This window comes from Carcharodon carcharias, chromosome 7, assembly GCF_017639515.1.
Source record: "Carcharodon carcharias isolate sCarCar2 chromosome 7, sCarCar2.pri, whole genome shotgun sequence".
Classification (NCBI taxonomy): Eukaryota; Metazoa; Chordata; class Chondrichthyes; order Lamniformes; family Lamnidae; genus Carcharodon; species Carcharodon carcharias.
The window spans coordinates 127053091-127075673 of record NC_054473.1 but is presented as its reverse complement, the minus strand read 5'-3'; the positions used below and the strand labels follow the sequence as shown (position 1 = coordinate 127075673).

The window sequence follows — 22583 nt, the reverse complement described above, 5'->3', positions numbered from 1 at the left end:
CTTAAGCTGACAGGTAGATGAAGGTAGCAGAGACACCACAAGCAGTACATGATTAATGAGCTTGTGGAAGGAGCACTAAGTGAAACATTATTCACAACGAGGACAGACAAACAGAAGAGGCAGGAGGGAATCTGAGCTTGGCCTGGGCAGGTTACACATCCATGTCATGTTTCCAGTGCGTGGGAAGAGCCTCATATACATCAATCTGCTTTCAGAGTCGATGCAAGAGCACAAACTATTAGACTGATGTTTACTTATCTCAAAGTCAGGCAGGATGCCCCTTTAAAACTAACATGAGGCCACTTTTGAAATCTAGTGTTTTTGGAATGTGGAACTTAACAATGATTATTGCCAGCTGATTGAAAATTTGATTTAATTAAGTCATTTATTAGCATGCTGCAGAATACATTGGAAGCAAACTCCAGAAAATTCTGATATTTCACCACAGTGATCATATATTGTTCTCAACTGAACTTGACCTATTAAAACTCTAAGTGATATCTCAGCAGTTGTACCTGTCTGATATTCAGCAAGGGAGGCACCACTTCTGTGGTGCATGGCAGCCATGTAATCGGCAGCTGCACTCACCATAATTATCAAATCAGCACTAGCCCCATTCCACCCTGTTTGAATTGCAGCCCCTCTGCTGGAGTGCAGACGGTGAATAAAGATCGCATTAAAAACATGCAGCAGCATCAGATTGTGTGGGAGAGTGAGACACACAACGAGCCTTCAATACCAGATGTGATACTACCAGGAGGGACTATGTATCCTATTAAATGCTAAACAACAAGAAATTGAATGAACTGTCCAATTAGATTTATTGAAGCTTTGAATTTCTACAGTGATAATAATATGTGGTGCAGCAGCAAAATCAGTTACTAGTGCATGTGTCTGTAAGGGAGAGGGAGGGGGATAATTTTGGTATGTAGCAAAATAAATGCATTCATTTATGATTTGGCACAGAACATTTTTACTTTTCAGATTGTTGCAATTTTAGTATTAATAAAAGACACTATGACAAGTGAAAATGTTTGATCCTGTTTAGATATCACATTCAGTTGCATGGTCTTTCATGCTGAACTGCTTCTACATCAAGTCAATTACCATTTACAAATCATACAGTTATCAACCAGAACTGACACCTAATCATAATTGAAAAAATATTGTAGGCAAGACCCTTCTCGTTAACGTTTCTTACTACTGCAATTACATACTACACTGGGAGAATCCAGAAATTTAGTTTTGTACTTTATTAAAGTGTGAAAAATACCGAAATCTACAGATTCTCACTGGTTTAGTGACTGGAAATATTTAATTCTATTAAATGAGTACAACAACAGAAATTATGCTGGCAATGCAAATACAACACAAAGCACAATTTGTTACATTTCACCTACATTTTCAATTAGCAAATAAAATTTAACATCATGCAAAGACTAAAATATCCTGTAATGATGAATTAAAGCTGATTAAAATCATTTTCCTTTATAATGAAACTGAATTGTCCTTCAGGATGAAGGGGGTTTGCTTGGGAAGGTTTTCCAGCACCACCTACTGCTCTAAGTTAGTACAGATATTGGACTTTGAACTGCTGCAGGTTCACTCAATAGGGCTGAATAGTATTTTCTAATCATCGCATGCTTTCCTTCACAGCACCCAACAAACTTCTGTACAATTATTTATTAGATTCGCTGGTCATTTAACAGACTAGTGCAGCAGTTACTCTCTCCTATAGTACCTGTTAGAAAGTCAAGAGCAGGCAGTCTCTCTGCTCACTAATGAGTTTGAGCATTTCCAAAACTATACAACATTTTAAAAAGTAGAAGAAAATCAAGATTGGAACCATAAAGCATGATATGGGATACAGTATATGGATGAATCAATCAGCCAGCAAGAAGGATAGATCAGGCAGAAGCATATGTATCCATAACAGGACCAACTCATTGATCAGCTGGAGAGCTATGAACAAATCTCTCAACATGACATTTATTGTGTAATAAGCTTGATGTTTGCTAATTGTGTTGCAAAAAAACCCAAACAATTAACCAATAATACAACTAAATATATTTTCCAGCTCATTTTCTGTTATTGCAGTTTTCCACTGCGAAACAACACATAGCCAGTTGACAGGAGTTGGTAAACAGAGACATCAGTTCTGTCACCAGCAGCACTGCCTGCTGTTCCCTTACTGCTTGCCCAAGCGGTTTGGTGACTCTCCAATTTTCACTCCTCATTCCACTCTGCAATTTGCACTCACACTCACTCTTAGCCTCACATTCCCACTTTGTTCCAAATCTCTGGTGCTCAGCCTCTGAGCACTGCTGCAGAAATATGAACTATGAGCAGTGCAATTTAAATAGCAATATGTCTTGTCAATGTTTATTTTATTCCGTTTAAATCTCTTTTGTGCATTTATTTTGTTTTTACTCCTCTTTTTCAGATAAACTTTACTATTCAGCTGGGTAGGTCTCTGCTCATACTTCCTTTGAAGCCAGTTTGTTGGATTTGGACAAGGACAACCTGTGGCAATTCATTTACATATTGTCCAGTCCTATTAAATCAACTCATGTTGCCCTTTAATAGACTTCAATAGATACAGGAAACATGTAATCACCTAAAGCAATTTGATAGGAATGGGCAATATAATAATCCTCTAATATCTTTAAATAGGGGTAGGAGGTCTAATATAATTAAACAGGAGCAGGGATGTGTAATCCCCTAATATAATTTGATAAGATTGAACAAATAAAATCCTCTGATACATTTAAATAGGATGGAGGATTATGTAATCCCTTAATATGATTTGATAGGGCTGCACAATATGCACTATTATGACTATAATACAGGAGAAAGAGAGTGAGGATAAAACTGTACCTAGTGGGGTGCCAGAGGGATCAGTGCTGGGGTCACAATATTTACAATCTATATGAATGACTTGGTTGAAGGGACCAAGTAAGTATATTGTAGTCAAATTGGCTGATGATACATAGATAGGAAGGAAAACAAGTCGTGAGGAGGATATAAAGAGTCTCCAAAGGGATATAGATAGGTTAAGTGAGTAGGCAAAAATTTGGCAGATGGAGTATAACATGGGAAAATGTAAGGTTATTCACTTTGGTGGGAGGAATAGAAAAACAGAATATTATTTAAAGTGAGATGGATTGCAGAATGCTGTGGAACAGAGGGATCTGGGTGACGTTGTACATGAATCACAAAAAGTTAGCGTGCAGGTACAGCAAGTAATTAGGAAGGCAGATGAAATATTAGTCTTTATTGCACAGGAGATGTTATATAAAAATAGGGAACTCTTGCTACAACTGTACAGAGCATTGGTAAGTCCACACCTAAAATACTGCTTACAGTTTTGGTTTCCTTACTTATGGAAAGATATACTTGCATTGGAGACAGTTTAAGGAAGATTCACTAGGTTAATTTCTGGGATGAAGGGGTTGTCTTATGAAGAAAGGTTGAGCAGGTTAGGCCTATACTCATTGGAGTTTAGAAGAATGAGAGATGATCTTAAGAGACATATAAGATTCTGAGGAGGATTGACAGGGTTCTGAGAGAATGTTTCTTTTTGTGGGGGAATCTAGAACAAGTGGAGAAAGTTACAAAAAAAGGGGTCTGGGGTCTCCCATTTATGACAGAGATGAGGAGGAATTTCTTCTCTCAGAGGGCTGTTGATTTTTGGAATTCTCTATTCCCCAGGCAACAATGGAGACTGGGTCATTGAATATATTCAAAACTGAGTAAGACAGATTTTTGATCAAAAGGGTTATGGAGAGCAGACAGGAAAGTGGATTTAAGGTCACAATCAGACCAGCCATGATCTCATAGAACGGCAGAGCAGACTTGAAGGGCCAAGTGGACCAACTCCTGCCCCTAATTCTTATGTCATTTTGCTCTTATACATTTAAATAGGACTCCTTTACCTAGCCCACTGACCCAAACTTCCTCCAAGTTTCCCCTTGTCCTAACCCTGAACTGACAACCTTCTTTAGATTCTCTCCTATCTCTCCTCATGCCCTGCCCAAGCTCAACTTGTCCATAAGACCCACCTTCTATGCCCTTGACCCACATTCACACTAAACTTCTGAACACCCAACTTCCCTTCCTGGACCCAATATTAGCTGATACTGTTAACAGTTCTCTCTCCTCAGGTGCTGTGCTCTATCTTTCAAATCTGATGTCATCATCCCTCTCTTTAAAGAACCAACTCTTGATCCATCCATCCTTACAAACTACTGTCCCATTTCCAATTATCCTTTCCTCTCCAAAGTCCTTGAATATGTTGTCACCTCCCAAATCTTTGCCCATTTTCCCCAGAATTCCATGTTTGGAACCCCTCCAATCAGATTTTCACACCTGCCACGCTACTAAAAGGGCTCTCATCAACATCACCAATGACATCCTAGGTAACTGTGACAAAGTTAAGCTATCCCTCATTGTCCTTCTTAACCTGTCTCCAGCCTAAGACATGGATTGCAGTATGCTCCTCCAACACCTCTCCACTGACATCAAGCTATGTGGGGCTGCACTCTCTAGCTCCATTCTTACCTATCAAATTGTTGCCATAGAACCACTTGCAATGATACCTCTTTCCTCTCTTGCTATGTTACTTCTGGTGACCCCCAATGATCTTTCCTTGGTTCCCTCTTACTTTTGTCCCTTGACATCATCCAAAAATACACCATCAGTTTCTTCATGTACGCTGATGACAGCTGTTTCTACCTTACTGTCAGCTCTCTTGACTCTTCTACTATCTCTGCATTGTCAGATTGTTTGTCCAAATCTGGTTCTGGATGAGCAGAAATTTCCTCCAATCAAATATTGGGTTGACTGAAACCAGTTTTATTTTGGTCCCCACCATAATCTTTGTTTCCTAGCCACTAAGCTAAAACTTCTCCCTGGCACCTGTCTGAGACTAGGGTCACACTTGGCACCAAAATGAGCCTCTGATCACATATTCATGCTATCATTAAGTCTTCCTACTTCCATCTCACGTAATATCGTCCGACTTGGCCCCTGTCTCAGCTTATCGGCTGTTGAAGCCATCATTCATGTCTTTCTTACCTCTAGACTTGATTATCCAATTCGTGCCTGGCCAGCTCCTAACTTTCTTCCCTCCATAAACTCAAGGACATCCAAAACCCTGTGTCTTAGCTTGCACCAAGTCCTTTGCTCCCATCACCCCCGAGCTCGCTGACCTATGTTGACTCTTAGTTAAACAACAGCCTGATATTAAAACTTTCAAGATTGTTTTCATATCCTTCCATGGCCTTGTCCTTCCCTATCTCTGTAATCTCCTCCAGCCCCACAACTCACTGAGACATCAGCAATCCTCCAATCTGACCTCTTGAGTATCTGCGATTTTAATCACTCTACTATTGGCAGCCATGTCTTCAACTCCTGAGAAGCACTTTAGGATCATTTATTATGTTAAAGGTGCTACAAAAATACAATCTTCTAATAGAACTGAGCAATATGTAAATCTGTAATACATTTTAATAGGAGCAGGGGATATGTAATCCCAAATGCAATTTGATGTGTAACCCCATATTATGGTTTATTAGGGCTGAATGAATCTTCATACATATGATACACAAATATTTAAAGGTAATTAGATATTGTGAAAGTCATGTGTTTAGAATTATGTAGATTATTGTTGGTATTATTAATTAAAAATGCTTATTGAATTCTTATAATGCACTTTAGTGGATCTGTTAACTTATTGAAAATAAATTGATAAATGTCTGTGTTAAAATAATAGATGAAGGAATGAACATATTGGCAACAGTAATTTTTAGACTTGCTGCTTTTCCTGTTTTAAAGTAATCTATTCTTGGTTAAAGCTATTACGCCCTGTGTTATACTTTGCTGTATAATTATTCTGTAATAAAGTTCAAAGCAATATAGCAGTACCTAAAAGCTGGAGGGACAAAGTAGTAATAATTTATCAACCAAACGGTTATGACCCAGTTATACATATTGCAGGCCTACATTTATCTGCAATATATTCTCTATTGTATATTTAATAACAACCTTAAGAAAGCTGGTATGTTTACATGCAAAGTGAACTGCTGAGAAAGAGGATAGACTTTCATCCCTCCCTCTATCATTTTGCAGTAATCTGACAGAGAAGATCACTCGCCCCACGTAGAACATAGGAAATAGGAGCAGGAACAGACTACATGGCCCATTGAGCCTGCTGCGCCATTCAATATGATCATGGCTAATCTTGAACTTCAACTGCATTTTCCTGCCTACTCCCCACATCCCTTAATTCCTTGAGAGACCAAAAATATGTCTATCTGAGCTTTAAATGTATTCAATGATGGGGAATGGACTGGTGGGGGGAGGGGGGGCATTTTTCTTCTAAGTATTTGCATATTGACACTGTATTCTGGAACGGGAAGATATGGAAATTGTTTCATCATGTGCTTGGAGTCTAGATGGGGTTCTTTGAGGCTGGTCAACTTTCCTCAAGTAAGCTGCTTAAAACTATGGCCTGAATCATCTGGTCAGCGTGCGGGGGCAGGCCCCGCTCGACGACATATAAAATGACGTGTGGTGATGTCGGGTGTGTGTCCCGACGTCACCGTGCGTCATTCAGATCTTCAGTTAGGCGGGTGCATAGAGGAGTCAGCTGCACGCCCGCCGAACTGTCAAAGGCCTATTAAGGACATTTAAATACCAATTAAAATAATTAACATAGCTGCTCATCCAACCTTAAGGTTGGCGGGCAGGTGAAGAGCCCGGGCAGCCTTCGCATTTATCATGAAACCTCATCTATGGGCAGGATGATGTTTCATGAAAGCTTTATAAATCCAATGAAAATTTTTATTAAAAATCAGTGACATGTCCCAGCTCATGTGACACTGTCACATGAGGGGACATGTCTGAATTTTTTTTTCTTTATTTCAAACAATAATAATCAAACTAATCTCTGAACAGATTTCTGCACTCTGTCACGCACATGCGTGGAAGAGCGGAGGCCCTGACTCAGCCTCCTCCCCCGCCCGCACATGGAGCGCTCAGCCTTAATTGGCCTGCCACATAAAATGGTGGCGCGCAGCGATTGCAGGCGGCAATCGGTTGCGTGTGCGCCCGCGCCTGCTTCTGCTCAACCCCTCTGACGGAGAAAAAATTTTCCCCTATGGATTGTGATAATCATAACTCTTTATTTACAGCTACTATATACATACTAAGACCTCTACACAAGGTTGATACTTCTTCTTCCTCCAAATCTCTGTTGTGCCATCATGTGGTGTTACGTCATCATTACATCAGCATCATGTGTGCTTCTGATGTTAACCCTTTACTTTATATCTCCCCCAAGTCTTTATCTCTATTATATACATCTTCCTACATGCCGGGTGTTGCATAAATTCTCTTCAGTGAGTGAATGACTGCTTCTGCCGTGATGCTGTGCAGTCCATTCACTTCAATCCACCTTGAAGAGTAATCAATGACAATATTGAATTTCTTGTCTTTAAAATCAAATACATCCATTCTCAGGAGTTCCCTTGGCCTTGATGGAAAAGTATAAGGTGATGGTGGTTTCTCTTGCTCTTGGCTGTTCACTGCACCTGTAAAGCAATTTGAAATCATTTCTTCTTCAGAAAAAGTAATGCCTAGCCACCAGGCTGATTGCTATCTCTTTGTGAAGTCTTTGAAGAGCATCAAGAAAAAGTGTTCTCGGAATGACTATTCCATCATTAAATAGTAAGGGATTATCAATGATTCTGTGCTGCTTTCTTTGAAGTGCTGCCGTAGTACTGGATTGTTAGGAGTATAGTCTGGCTGTCCTTGCAGACAGTATTTTCTTATCTGGGCACATTTGTCATCTTGCTGCTGTGCTTGTTTTATCTCCTGCAACTTCTTTGCAGCAGGTGTTGAGTAATGAGAGATATTTATGCTTCTACCTCCACGATGAAACGCAAATCCTCTAAATTTGCTATTTCAACTGGTATCCTCGATAGTGTATCTGCTGCCATCTGGTACTTTCTTGAACATACACTGCTATGGAGTCATATCTCATTAATCTCAATCTGAAGCACCGGCGGCGTCTAGTGGCTTATGGTTGAATTCAATTTTGAAACATAATTCCATCACATAGTCCGAGAATTTCTTGCATGTCCATGTTGCTGCCAATGTTTCCTCCTCAATTGTAGCATATCTTTTCTCTGTGTCTGTGAGTGATAAATTGGTCTATGTTTACTGTCTCTCTGTACTTGGAATAATACTTCACCTAGACCTGTAGACGGTGCACCTGCTGCTATTATGGTCAATGGTTCTGGGTCGTAATATGCCAAAGTGACAGGGGAAATTAAAAGATGTTTGATTTTCTCAAAAGCATTTTGCTGGTCCACGTTTCAGCACCATTGTTGACCGTGTCTCAACAATTGTCTCAAAAGCTCATTGACCTGCCAAATTTGGTGAGAACCTGCCTACTTGGTTGACCGTCCTGAGGAAGATCTGAAGGTCAGTAATGTTCCTAGGTTGTGGAAACTCTCTGACACCTTTGTTTTTTGTGGTTCGACTGTTATTCCAGAGGCTTGTACGATATGACCCAGAAATTTAATGATAGGTTTAGCAGACCCACATTTTTCATTCAATGTTAGGCCTGCATCCAATAAACCTTTCAGGGCTGCTCTGAGTCTACGATCATGCTCTTCTCTTGTGGAGCCATGTACAAGTATCTCATCCATATGGCATATTACTCCTTCCATGCTTTCTAGGGTTTGAGACATTGTTCTTTGGAAAATTTCAGGAGCAAACACAATTCCAAATGGTATTAAAGCAATAATGACCAAATGGTATTATAAAAGTGGTCAGCAATTTGGATTCTTTGCCCAGAGGAAACTGCCAAAATCCACTGTTCTTCATCTAACTTGGTGAATTGTCTTTTAGTATGCTAGTTTGGCAAGACTTTCATCCACTGAGGCATCGGGTAGGTCTCACATTCCACTGTTTAGTTTAATTGAGTTAAATCCATGCAGATTCTTGTGGAGCCATTTGGCTTTGGGACAGTGACTATTCCTGAACACCATTATGTTGGAAAAACTCAGCAGGTCTGGCAGCATCGGCGGAGAAGATGCTGCCAGACCTGCTGAGTTTTTCCAGGTAATTCTGTTTTTGTTTTGGATTTCCAGCATCCGCAGTTTTTTTGTTTTTATTTTTGTTTTTACCATTATGTTGGCATGGGATCAGTGATGTAACTTCTTGTTGTTGCATCTTTTCAATTTCACACTTGACTTTGTCCAAGAGTGGGTGAGGGCCTTTCCTTGGTGTGAAGAGGCAAAATTGGTTTAGCATCAGCTCTTAGGGCAATATGGTACTCCATCTTCAGTATTCCCAAGTTTGTAAATAATCTTGTTAATTCATTCCGAATTGCACGGCTGCAATGCTTGTAAGCAACTCCATCAACTTTATAGATTAGCTTCAATTTTAAGTATGCCTTCCTGCTTGGTAAAGAAGATTCTTGATCCTGGATGACATACAATGTTCAATTGCTTCTCTATCCTTGTACTTCAATTTTTCCACGTAGTCCCACTGGACCCTGTAACTCGATAGATGAAAGTTGTCGTGTAATGTACGTAAGCCATTTTACTCTGTCAGATAAGACAGAAACACCTGCCTCTGTGTCTAATTTTAAAGTCTGTGGGGTGTCCATCCACTTAGAGTTTAATACTCCAGTATTCATTTCCTATTTCAATTACTTCACCTAGGAAAGTTATTTCCTTTTTCTGTGGTTCTTCCACTTCTTTTACATGGCTTGGCTTTCATTTTTTTTCCTTCCTAACCAGACCATGTTTTAGAGCAGTAGACAATTTTAAAATGTCCTATTTTGCCACAGTTATGGCATTCTGCTCCCCTTGCTGGGCATTCTTCCCGTTTGTGCAGGTTTTCCCCGCTACACAGAGAGCATTTCAAGATGGCGGTTAGTGTGTCTTTTCCTCTTTCGCGGGCTTCTGCTTTGGTGCGTTTTCCCTCTTTTGGCCTGTACACTGAACAGCCTCGCTCATTTGTTTCCATGGGATCTCAACTTCCTTGCAAACAAATGCTCTATTTTGCTCTCTAAGCTCAGTTTGCCTCATGATTTGTACTGCCTTTATTAGAGTTAAATCCTCTCTTGTCTGCAAGAGATCCGATACAGCATCATCTAAGACCTCAAAACTATACAATCATGAATCAATTCTTCCTTAAACTTCCATAGTCGCAATTTTGTTTCTACTAGCTTGTATAGATCGTTGATGAACGAATCCATGCTCTTGCCTGGCTTTTGTTTCCACTTGTTAAATTTTGCCCTTTCTATGATTACATTTTTGTGAATCAAATGCTTGCAGGACTCCTTCATAAAAAGTTGAAGTCTCATTGACTCCCTGCCTCGCTATTATGTTGTCAGCAATAACTCCCACTGTATAAAGATCCTTTTGTTCTTTTTTGTGCAGACCAGAAGCAGTTCGATATCTGGAAAACCTCTTTTTCCAGTTGTCCCAGTGCTGAGCCCTGTTGTGAGCCTTCAACACTCCAGAATGGTTCCATGAGTGGTAGTATGAATTCCATTAATTTACCAAGCCCTGGAATAGGTGCTACTTCACTGGTGTTGCTTGTCATTTCTGGTCTGTGCTCACTGCTGTCCAGACTCCAGGTCTGTGTCTCAGCTTGCATCTGCTACATCTGCAATACTCTGACTCTTGGTGAGCTTTGAATCTGCTCCTTTCATTCTTCTTTTAAGGATCTCTTGACATGCCAAGTCTGTAATTGCTTCTTCGAGTATTTTCTGGGTCTTTTACTTGCTGTCCGCTGCCACCATGTTTTGTGATGGGGTTCTTTGGAGATTGTCTACTTTCTCCAAGTAAGCTGCTTAATGGGGTTTGTGAAAACCATAACTCTCTACTTACAGCTGCTATATACTTATTAAGACCTCTGCACAAGGTTGGAACTTCTCCTTCCTCCAGATCTCTGTTACTCCAACATGTGGTGCTACATCCTCATTACATTAGCACATGTGCTCCTGATGTTAACCCTTTACAGTATTTGGGCCCCTGACCAGCTCTCTGCCTGTAGAAATTTTCAGTCTAGCTGGATACACGTTCACAATGCAGAATGAAAAACTTGCATTTATAAAGCACCATTCATAACCTCAGGACATCCCAAAATATTTTACAGTCAATTATTTATTTTTGAAGCGTAGTCACTCTTTTCATGTAGGAAACACAGCAGCCATTTTGTGCACAGCAAACTCCCACAAATAGCAATGACCAGATGATCTGTTTTAGTGATGTTGGTTCAGGGATGAATGTTGGCTAAGCCACTGGGGAAAACTCCCTTACTCTTCTTTGAACAGTGTCATGGTTTTTTTACGATCACCTGAGAGGGCAAGTCTTATCCAAAATGAGAAAATGTTTTGGCCTCATTTTCTGTCCTTGACAGCTTCTTAACTACCACATGCCTTTGTCCTATTGAAAGCATTGGATAGTCTTCAAATTAGCTTCAACCTCAGATTTTGCCATTGGCAACACTCCACAGCTATTCAAGAGGGGATTTGATTGTAACATGGTGAATTAAATGATGCTATTTATCCAAATGAAAGACCTCAGCTGCACCAGAAGATTGGTCTAACTGCTCAGTGAGCAGCTGACAAGAGATATCTTCCTGCGAGAAGCAGATTCAAATACTGCCACTTATGACTCCCAATCCAGGAACCTTCTTGTTAAGAAGTAGACAGACTACCATCTGTATGTCTGGACCATTCTTGCTTCTTTCAGGAATGTGTGTGTCCTGGAATAACTGCGTTTTACAAAATTGTGCTCAGCAGGTTCCTTTTCATCACCCCCTGCAACGGACAGAGATTTTCTCAAAACAATTTTTCCCTAAGTTACGACAATGTTTGACTACATTACAACAGTGACTGTGACTACAATTCAAAAGCAATTCATTTGCTATGAAGGGCTTTGGGAGATTGTGAAAACTTAATCAAAGCAAGTCTTTTGTCTACTCTCCTTAGGAGAAATGCTTTGACCCTGAAAGAAAAAAAATGGCACATTAATAGGAATTGATCCTTTAATAGGAAGATCACTTGTCTATGCTATAACTAAAAATTTTATTTTTTTTAAAGTACTTATTTCTTAAACAATTAGTTACACAAATAGCAAATGATATATTCAGTTGTGGAAACATTGCAATCCAGAGTAAGACATATGTTTGTTTCATAAATTTGAAAGTTAAGAATTAGACATCTTTACACACACAGCGTAGATAACATTAGCAAAAAGATAATTATATGAGAAATCCATCTCAGAGAAATAATGATGGTGCAATGAAAATGCTGAATTGAAAGCAATGCAGTTCTGTCGCACCCTCAGTCTACAAGAGATCTCCACAAAACAATAATTTATTATAAATTATGATTTATAGGAAAAATAATTCCAAAACATTCATGTAGCCATCTTTCCTTACTTGGTTTAACTGAATAGAAATTCATGTAAATTAGGTGCTTAGTTTGTTACTCACTTGTCTCTCCAGTAATGGTAACCATGGTGACCTACAATGTCTTCCACAGCTGCCAGAATGTGGTCAAAAGCCTTTGAAAATAAGAAGCAAAAAGTGGTGTCAGATTTCTAAGAATGAACTTGCTGCTGATGAATAAATGGTCACAAATCAAAATGAATTGCGCATGAGCTGACTGACCAAAGAACACAGAGAATCACCATAGAAGCAGGATACAGTTGCTACACTCAGGAGCAACAGTCTTAAATACCAATAATCCTGTTGTAAACTCACTAGAAACAAAATGTAGATAAAGTAAAATTAAAGAAAAATGAGATGCTAAGGCAACTTTAGTTTAACAGTGTTCCCATAGTGACAGAGAAGGCTCTGGTTAACAGTTTAACTGCAAAATGGAAAAACTTAGTTTTTGGATTTCAACTAATGGCCGTTACGTGCAGGTAATTAAGTATTTGGCCTCCGTTTATCTGGAATTCCCCATTGCATGCGTGTTCAGGATTCACCCCAGCTGGTAAAGCTGAACTGCTAACACAGTGTTGAAAAATACAAAATTTCAATATTCCAATCTCTACTGCAAAGTCTTCTCCTTTCAGTTATACTAGACTGGGGACACAACAGAGGAAAAGGAAGTGACCCAATCCTTATTAAAAACATGACTGAAGTTTTGGCTTATTGTGGAGGACGAGACTCCAGGCTTTGGATTCGCCTCCAGTTGCCAGGTTTTTGGTGATAGGGTCCTCATGCTTGTCAAACTGCCTCAAACCTACTGCAAGCTCCTTGCTGCACTCTCTATTCACCTGGCAGGGCAGCCTGGAGGACAGAAAACCACCCTTCACTGGCTTATGTACTGAGGGACAGATCCACAATGGGGAAAGGTCACTGTCTAAGGGATTTCAGCCACAGTGCACCGAGGGGCTGGAAATTGTACCGAACCCCTCCGGTTGTATGACTAACATTGAATGTATGCAGCATACACTACACGTATCACAATTGTATTGGAGCATCTCAGTGTGCAATATGATATATGTAGAAAATTTGAATATCATTGCACTTTCTGTAATGACCATTTTGAAATGTTTTGTTGTGTTCTTTTAGATATTTTATGAATAAAGTATATTTTTGCAAAGAACAAAATCGGGAGCCCACTCACTGTCCTTAATTGGGGAGTGTGCCCTCTGTCCATTAATTGGCCAATTCTTTGGAAATCATGTCAGGTGAATGTTTCCAACACGGTATGTGTTTGGGACCTGAATTTGATCCTGGCACCAGGTTCCCAACCCCAGAACAAAATTCCTGCTCCCCATTGCCAACATACATGCACTGGTTGTGGGTTGTGAATCAGTGACTGTGAGAGCATGCACTTGTCACAACAGAGGAAAAAGTATTAATTTTAAATTAACAGGTGACAAATTGAATTCACACCAAGAAAACGGTAAGGTACCTGGAAGAAAACAGACCAGGTTCTGTATACCTACACGTTCATGCAACTCTTCATTAAGTGTTGGCTTATGATGATCACTCCTTTTTACTTTCAGCCATTTAACAAGAGGTTTAATGGTCAGTCCCTGGAAAAGAAAATATATAGCTAAGGGTTTGAATGGAAACGCTTGGGTATACACAATGTTGATAAAAAATAATTAAAGGGGGTGAAATCAGTCTTCTGTAGAAGTGCTAGTGAATCCGCAACCCATTTCACACCCACCTGACCTCCTTTTCTGTTGACTACTGATTCACTATCACCTGTTTAATGTAGTCACCTAAGATCAAATTCACCCCCTTAGTTTTTAATGGTAATTTACTGTACACAATGGGTTGTTCACCTGGTGCATGTATCACAGATATCCTGTAACTACTTCTGAACAAAAAAAGCATAAGAACATAAGAAAGGAGTAAGCTATTTGGCCCCTTCAAGCCATTCAATAAGATCATGGCTGATCTTCTGTTTCAGCTACACCTTCCTGAGATATCCCTATGTCCCCTAATTCTGTTCTATTCTATTCTAATTTATCTAAGTGAGATGCCCTGACCAGTTTAATCAGAAACTGAGGAAAGTCATCAGGCATGAATCTGGATGTGACGATGTGTAACTGATTAACTCAGTGATATGTTACAGCAGTTAGTCACTTCTTCCAGGGAAAGTGCACATCTCATATTACTAAAATTGAAAGACTATCCTATTTTTTGGATCCATATGTTGAAGTGGCCTGTTACTGTAAGAAGCGAGTTCCACACTGACCAAGTGAATGCATATTAAGTACGGAAAGACCTCACTGCTGTGCTCCTGACAGATTCAGATCCAAATCATTAATGATCACAAATGCTTTAATTGCACTGCAAATACTCATTTGATGCTTGTCCCTGTTTTAAGTTAGCGTGATTTAACAATCCAGAAGAACACTGCAAGCTTCTCACCACTGTCAGATTATTGAGAAAACAGTTGTTGTATTTACCTGTTAACCAGCACCGTGCTGATGGTGGATTTTTTTATATGTCACTGAGGAGATGGCAATTTTGTCTGCTCTCAATTAAGATTAGAAGTTTACAACAGAAACCTCTAAACAATTAAAATCGTCATTTAAAATTTAGAATTGCAATGTTCAGGGAATTCAAAGAAACTTCTTTACTCAGAGAGCGCTGAGAATGTGGAACACGCTGCCAAATGCAATAGTTGAGTTGCCACATGGTATCGTTGGGTGAATATAATAGATGCATTTAAGTGGAAGCTAGATAAACATGAGGGAAAAGAGGAATAGAAGGATATGCTGGTAGGCTCAAAGACAAAGATGGTAGGAGGCTCATGTGGAGCTAAATACTGGAATAGGCCTGTTGAGCTTTATGGCCTGTTTATGTGCTGTAAATTCCAAGCTTGTAGTTATAATGCAGCTGGTGTAACACCCAAGTGATGTGAAATTACTTCCTGGAGCTGGTCTCACAGCCAACACAGAACCTTAAACTGAAAGTGCTTTGGCTACAGTCATATTATATGTGTTGTGCTGTTACAAAACTAAAACTGTGTTAAAGTCATGCAAAATGTGCAGCTTTACTGCTGTTAAATACAACATAAATTTTGGAAGTGCAGAAGACCTTTTCCGAATGACGGGTATGATAGGCAACCATCTGGTTAGACATTATTAAGTCAAAAATAAAATCATCAGGGTTAAATTGATGGTTTAATGAGTAAATGACATATTGAAATCAAGGAGGCTTCTGTTTTGATCTCTAGTTTGTGTTGAGGTGGCTGATCTCAACCAGATGGGGGCATTACAATTAGCCTCAGAGCCAGAGGGCTTGTTAAGGCACAAAAAATATTGAGCAAGATATCCAATTTTTTTTATCTACCCTGGACCCCTGCGAGAAAGCTACACTTGTGGATGTCTAATTAATATTGGTAACAGGTTTGGTTTGATACCTTCCATTTGCTGAACAGACACTGTCTCGGGCTTAAATGCTTCCAGTGGCCACTTAGGCGAGTTACTACAAGATTTCTGTGGCTGTGGAACCGTAACCCAGTATGGGTCAGTATAAGGGAGGAGAAAACCCACAAGATCCAGAATCTCTTTTGTGTTCAGTGTCATCGTGCGTTAAGTCACATAGCATGCGACTATTTTAGTTTTGACTAATCACTGAATCATTCAGTGACTCATTTGTGTATCTGCACAGTGACAGGACCTTCAAATGGGCATTACAACAGACAGGAGACACCTGACTGCTTTATGCTGTGTCTGTTCAGAAAATTCTGATGCAAATGGAACTTTAGTAATGCTTTTGGCTGCTTGGTGCAAATTTCACTTTCAACAAAGGTTGGCTCTGCATACAGTTAATAGCACAATAAATCCACAGATACTTGCTTATCTGCCCTTCCCATCATCTAATTAACGCCTTTAGTTTGCTGAGCTAATTGCAGTATACAAGATGGCTATTTTTGTTCGTTTCTATGGAGATTTATTAGCCTGCTGCACAGATCCACAATATTTGGAGCAACTAACTCTACAGATTATTTTGTTCAATGATGAATATCAGGAATAAAACACAATTTGGAAAATATGCATAGGCAAGCTGAAGATTGAAGTTAAGTACATTTTTAATATATTCAATATTTTTACATCACTGCATTGAGATTTAAACTCGTGTACTCTTAATCTTCAAGGCTTGATGTGGTTCTCTTCCTTGAAATGCAAATAGGCTAAATGCTCTGAAGTGCTGTTCACCAGCACAGTCATTGAAACCACTGAAACATGGCCAGTGGAGGGAATATCCCTCCCCCAGCCAATTGCTGAAGAAAAGCACCCACTCAACTAGTCCAGCATCTAATCTATCAGGTACACAGGTCTTGATAGCTTCCCTTGATGTCTGTTCTGCAGTAATCTCTAGTATTATCTAGGCCTGGGTCTCCTAGTCCTCATTTCTACTCCTCATCCTGAGAAAATTTCCATCTCTTCTGACCCTCCCTGTCCCCGCCTCCACTGAGGAAGCTTGCAGCCACCATCATCTCCATTAAGGTACTTTAACCTCAATCTCTCCCACTCCCAGTGAGGTGACTTTCAGCCCCTGTTCTCCAAACTCATGCTCACAGACAGTTGTCAGTCTTGCTGATTCCCATTGAGTTGCATTTCACTCCCGCAACAGAGGCACTTTTCAATCCTGCCCTATGGCAAGCCACTATTCAGCCATGCATACGTTCTCTCCCCCACCCACTTTCTCTCCCTCCCTCGCCCCTTCTCTCCCCCTCCCCTTCTCTCTCTCACCCCTTCTCTCCCCCGCCCCTTCTCTCCCCCTCCCCTTCTCTCTCTCACCCCTTCTCTCCCCCGCCCCTTCTCTTCTCTCCCCATCCCTCCCCCTCCGCTTCATTCCCCACCTCTTCCCCCATCTCTCCCTCATTCATCCCCCAACCACTTCCCTGCCCCTTCCCTCCCTCCTTTTCTCTCCCTTCCCTCCCATCTCTACCCCACCCCTCACCTCCTCTCTCCCTCACCCTCCCCATTTTCTCTCTCTTCCCTCCCCTTCTCTCCCCATCCCTCTCTCTTCTCTCCTTATTTCGCCCCCCTTTTCTCTCCCTTCCCTCCCCACTTCTCTCCCCAGCCTTTACCCCCTTCTTTCCCTTGCCCTTCCTCCCTTCCTACCTCACCCTTTCCCCTCCCTTTCTCCCCCAACCTTTCCCCTCCTTTTACTCCCCCACCCTTCTCCTCCCCTTTACTTCCCCACCATTCCCCTCCCTTTCTCCCCTACCCTTCTCCCACCCCGCCCCTCCCCCCAACACTTCTCTCCTCTCCCTTCTTTCCTAGTCTGGTTCAATTATCTTTTTGGCCTCTAAACCTGTTTAATTTGAACGCTTCACTAGGCCTTACCTCCTCAGGTACCACAGAGGATTGGTTATTTTATGTGTGTATAGTCCACCATACTTCCAACTGACTTCTGGTTATCACATTTTTGTCAACATTTTCCCATTATAAATGATGTCCACATTTAACATGGGTTTTACCTTTGTGAATTTCTCACAATGTGCAATTTCAGGTGACTGTGGAGTGGCTCTTTGTGATCTGTGCCATCTCAGCTAACATCTTGGTTTTTTTTAAACTCTCACAAGGTTATGTTATTTATGTCTAAAAAATAACTTGAAAAGAGTAAATGTACACTTAAAATATAGGGTTAGATTTTTGTGAAGAAAATGTAATGGGAGTTAGCAAAGCGCCTGACTCCACAAATCTGCCTCTCTTAAGGAGGACCCCATCCATTATATTTTCATTCGGGGGCTGAGGCGGGATGGATTCTGGCCCACTTGTTCTGGAGGCAAGCCTGAGGAGGCAACGGAGGGAGGCGGATGGTGAGGCCAGCAGGCTAAAATGCCCACCTCCATTTACTGAGATATCAGCCCAGTTGTAGTCATAACTGTCAAGCCCTCAACCTCTCATCCCCTCAGCCACCCCCATGCCTTCCCACCCATTCCCCCCATGCCCCCTCCATACCCACTCTCCCATTATCAACTTTGTACAGAACCAATGAGCCATTGCCAAATCTGGAAAGCCTTTGAAATGATCCGGAAACTGACAATATAAGAAAACGCTCTGAAAAGATACTTGGAAAAAGTGCTCAGTTTACAGCCTCTAGAAAAGAGCTCAGCCAAGCATTCATAATTACGTCATGTGACAACTATTAACCATATGGTGAACAGATGGCCATGACATCTCTTTTTCCAGGTGGGCTCATTACGAATGGCTGGCTGAACTCTAAGAATGAAAACCCACTTAGCTCAGCACATGATGTTGACACAGTTTACAGAATGGAGCGATAGTTTTGTTTGACTGGCATCTCAATTACCTTATTAGAAGTCATTCTTCCCTTGATGTAGCTGTTTTGATGCCTGTGTATTTATTTACACAAGGTTTAGAGGTCTGATGTGGGTAAAAGTTTTCTTAAATTTAAACTATGAATGGCTGTGCTTGATTGACAGCTTTATGAGAAGATAACAACAGCAATGTATTTCAATGAGAATGTTGAATGGCTGTTCTTTTTGGTTACTGACTCAGGAATAGAGTTCCCCATGGTTCACGGCTCCTCTGAGATGCCGTGAACCATGCTTACTTATGGAATGGGCCCAACTCCATTACAATTGCAGGGGGTTTGAAATTCCCAGTCCCGCAAAAGTACTGGCAAAAGTGGGAGTGCTGCGTGCGGGCTGGCTACCTGCAACGCACCCTTGTCCCACACTGGCAAAAATGACAAGAAACAGGTATGGGGGGTGGGAATCCTGGAATTGGGTCCTGCCTGGCCTGACATTTTTAAAGGTCTCATGACTCTGCCCAGGTCCCTGAAATTCTGTGCCTTAATCTCTTAGGATGTGAATCATTTATCCTTGTAACTAAATAGCATAAAAGCAGAAGCAAGCTAAGGCCAATTCTGGAAATCTGAAATAAAAACAGAAAATGCTGGAACCACTTAGCAGGTCCAGCAGCATCTGTGAAGAGAGAAACAAGGTTAACAGACTGAATATTACCTTGGACTTTGGGACCTGGATGTTGAGACAAATGGGGTCATGAGCCTGCACTGGCAGGCAGCAGGATCACCTCGGTGGTTTTACCAGAGGTGGCCTCCTAATTGGCTGTCTCCAGGCCCTCGTCCAATTAAGATCCATGAGCAGGCAGTCTCCTGATGATGCCAGCCCAATGAGAGGGCTGGCAGCTCTGAAGCCTCCACAGCGCCACTGGGAGTGGTGGGTGCAGGGAAGAGCAAATCCAAGGTTCTCCAAAATGAAGGGTGCCTCATATTTTGTGCTAGAAGGGTACAGGAGGTGGCAGACCAGCACACAGGCCACTGGCGCCATTTTTTTTGCTGTCCTGCCTCCAGTCTGTCCCAATTCAGGATGGGAAAATCCAGCCCAGGTATCATTTTGGTAAATCTACTCTGCACTCCCTCAAAAGCCAAAATATTCTTCCTAAGATGCGGTGCCGAGGATGCCTCACTGTACTCCTGGTGGGGTCTAAACAGGATTTTGTATAGCTGAAGCATGACTTCTACTACCTTGCATTCTAACCCTCTAGATATGGAAATATTGTGTAACCTGTTGCTGCTCTACTGAGAATCCTCATATCTCTCGGAAAAGTGGTTAAGCAGCAAAAAGCTTGTACTTAATTAGCTAACTTCAGGTTTAATAAGAATGTTGAGGAACCATAACTGAAGGTAAATTATGCAAATTCATTTTATAAATTCACTCTCGAGTTAAAATGACAAAATGTGTTAGAAACCTCAATACTAGAGCATAAAGAATGAATTGTACTGTATTTAAAGAAGTATCTTATAAAATTAAATGTCCTTCTTTCTGAATGGGACTCATCCATTCCACCACCAAGTATGGCCATGAGGATAGCTTTTAACATATACAGGCTTCTCCAAGTAGTCACGCAAGAGAAACCAAAGCTGTAATCCTCTTTGAACAGAACTGTATCTACTGTACATCTAGAAACTGAAAATTTATTAAAGAATAGTCAGCATGGAGTTCAAACCTTAGCTTGACCAACGTTATTGAATTCTTTGGAGAAGTAATAGAAAGAGTAAATAAGGATAATGTAATAGATGTCATATATTTAGATTTGCAAAAGGCCTTCAGTAAATTACTACAGGATAGACTTGTGACTAAGGTCAGAATATGTTGCAGCAGGGGGAAAGGAATGGAATGAATAGCACACTGGCTACAAAACAGAAAGCAGACAGTAAAAGGGTTATAGGTAATTACGTAAACTGGCAAAAGGTAAGAAGTGAAAGTGATGTTCCACAAGGATCGGTACTGGGATTACTTTACATAAGAGATTGGAACTCAGGAATCAGAAGTGCAATTCCAAAATTTGCAGACAACACCAAAATGGAGGTTGTGGTTAATATAGAGAGCGACAGCGACAAAATGCAGGAAGACATTAATAAACTTGCAGAATGGGTGTGTAATTGACAAATGAACTTCAATACAGATAAATGGGAGGTGGACCATTCCAGCAGGGAGAATAAGGCGACTACTCCTTGGAAAATAGGGGTAGAAGAGCAGAAGGATCTGGGGATACAGATATAGAAATAATTAAAAGATGATGTGCAGGCCATTAAAAAGCACACAAAGCATTGGGGTTTATTACCAGAGAGATAAAATTGAAAAGCAGTGAAGTTATCTCAAAGCTGTGTGAAACCTAAGTTAGACCATGCTTGGAGTAATGTGAACAGTTCTGGTATCTATATTATAATATTTATTATAAAATTATAAATATTATTTTGGACCCTGGAGAATGTGCAAAAATGATTTAAAGAATGATAACAGGGACAGAGGGATTATACCAGTCAGGAAAGATTGAACAGAATGGGATTCTTTTTTCTGGAAAAGAGAAGATTGAGGGGTGATCTGGTGGAGGTCTTTAAGTTTATGAAAGGGTTTGATATATTAGTCATAGAAAAGGTGTTTCAGCTTGTGAGAGGACATTACCTAAGGGCCATAACTATAAGACAGTCACTAAAAATCCAATGAAAATTTAAAGAGAAACTTCTTTATCCAGAGACTGGTTAGAATGTGGAACTCGCTATCACAAGGAGTAGTTGAGGTGACTAACATAGATTAGCTCAAGAGGAAGCTAGATAAACATGTGTGAGAAAGCACACATGTGAGAAAGGGGGACATGTTGATGGTGTTAGATGATGAAGGGTAGGAGGAGGCTCATCTAGAACATAAACACTTGCATGTACTTATTGGGCAGACTGGTCTCTTTCTATTGCTATGCAATATTGTGTATGCACTAAATAAGTAAATAACAATCAAATCAAGGATGAAGAGAGACATCTCTAGCTGCACTGGCTATAAAAAAACTGCAAGTGGGATGTTTTCCATTACCCTTCCAGCAAATAGTTGAAGCTAGAAAATCATTAGAATGTTCAATAATTAATTCTGCATTTCTTGTTGTACCTTTGGTGAATTTTGGTTTAAAACTTAAAAGGGCAACACCGCATTGGCCAGATATTACAGAAAAAGGGTGAAAAGAGTAAGGGTTCTTTCTAAGGCAAAAGAAAGTGTGGATCCAAATCAAATAATGCGTCTCAACATAAACATCAAAACATTGTAGGCAAATTGAAGGACAACTGCCAGTGTCACTGAAGAACGTGAAACATGTAACCAGACATAACACTTACCTGAATTATCACTGTGAAAAATATAACTGTGATAGTCGTTGCAACAAAGTAGTCCTTTGCCTTGACAGTTTGATCATTGAGAAGTATCACCAATGCGAATGCTACAGCACCACGCAAGCCACCATATGTCATAACCACCTGGTCAATCCGGTCCAGTGGGACCAGCCGAAAATGATTTAAAACCCAACTCTGCAGAATTACCCCTGGGAGTGAAAAATCAGTCACAATAATCATGAGTTTCTTTTACTGAGAATATGAACCATACAGGTAAAGGCTACAAAGTTCCTAGTTTCAAGGATAAGAGAGGCTCCCACAACAGCTGAGTTAGCATTTAAAAGGTTTACAGTACAATATGGAATTTTGAGATTTTACCTGTTTGGCCTGGAACATATTTTGGTTTAATTGAAGCTATG

At 40.5% G+C, this 22583-nt stretch overlaps 1 protein-coding gene across 1 annotated transcript in view; it reads right to left on the bottom strand.

Annotated features, from left to right (window-relative positions):
* Positions 1 to 22583, bottom strand: part of slc9a5 (solute carrier family 9 member A5) — a 291194-nt gene that overhangs the window by 86384 nt on the left and 182227 nt on the right. The window contains exons 7-9 of the mRNA XM_041191673.1: positions 22171 to 22373; positions 13992 to 14081; positions 12523 to 12593 (exon numbers count right to left, since the gene is read on the bottom strand). Coding sequence (XP_041047607.1) covers positions 12523 to 12593; positions 13992 to 14081; positions 22171 to 22373 — 364 coding nt within the window. The remainder of the gene's footprint in view (positions 1 to 12522; positions 12594 to 13991; positions 14082 to 22170; positions 22374 to 22583) is intronic.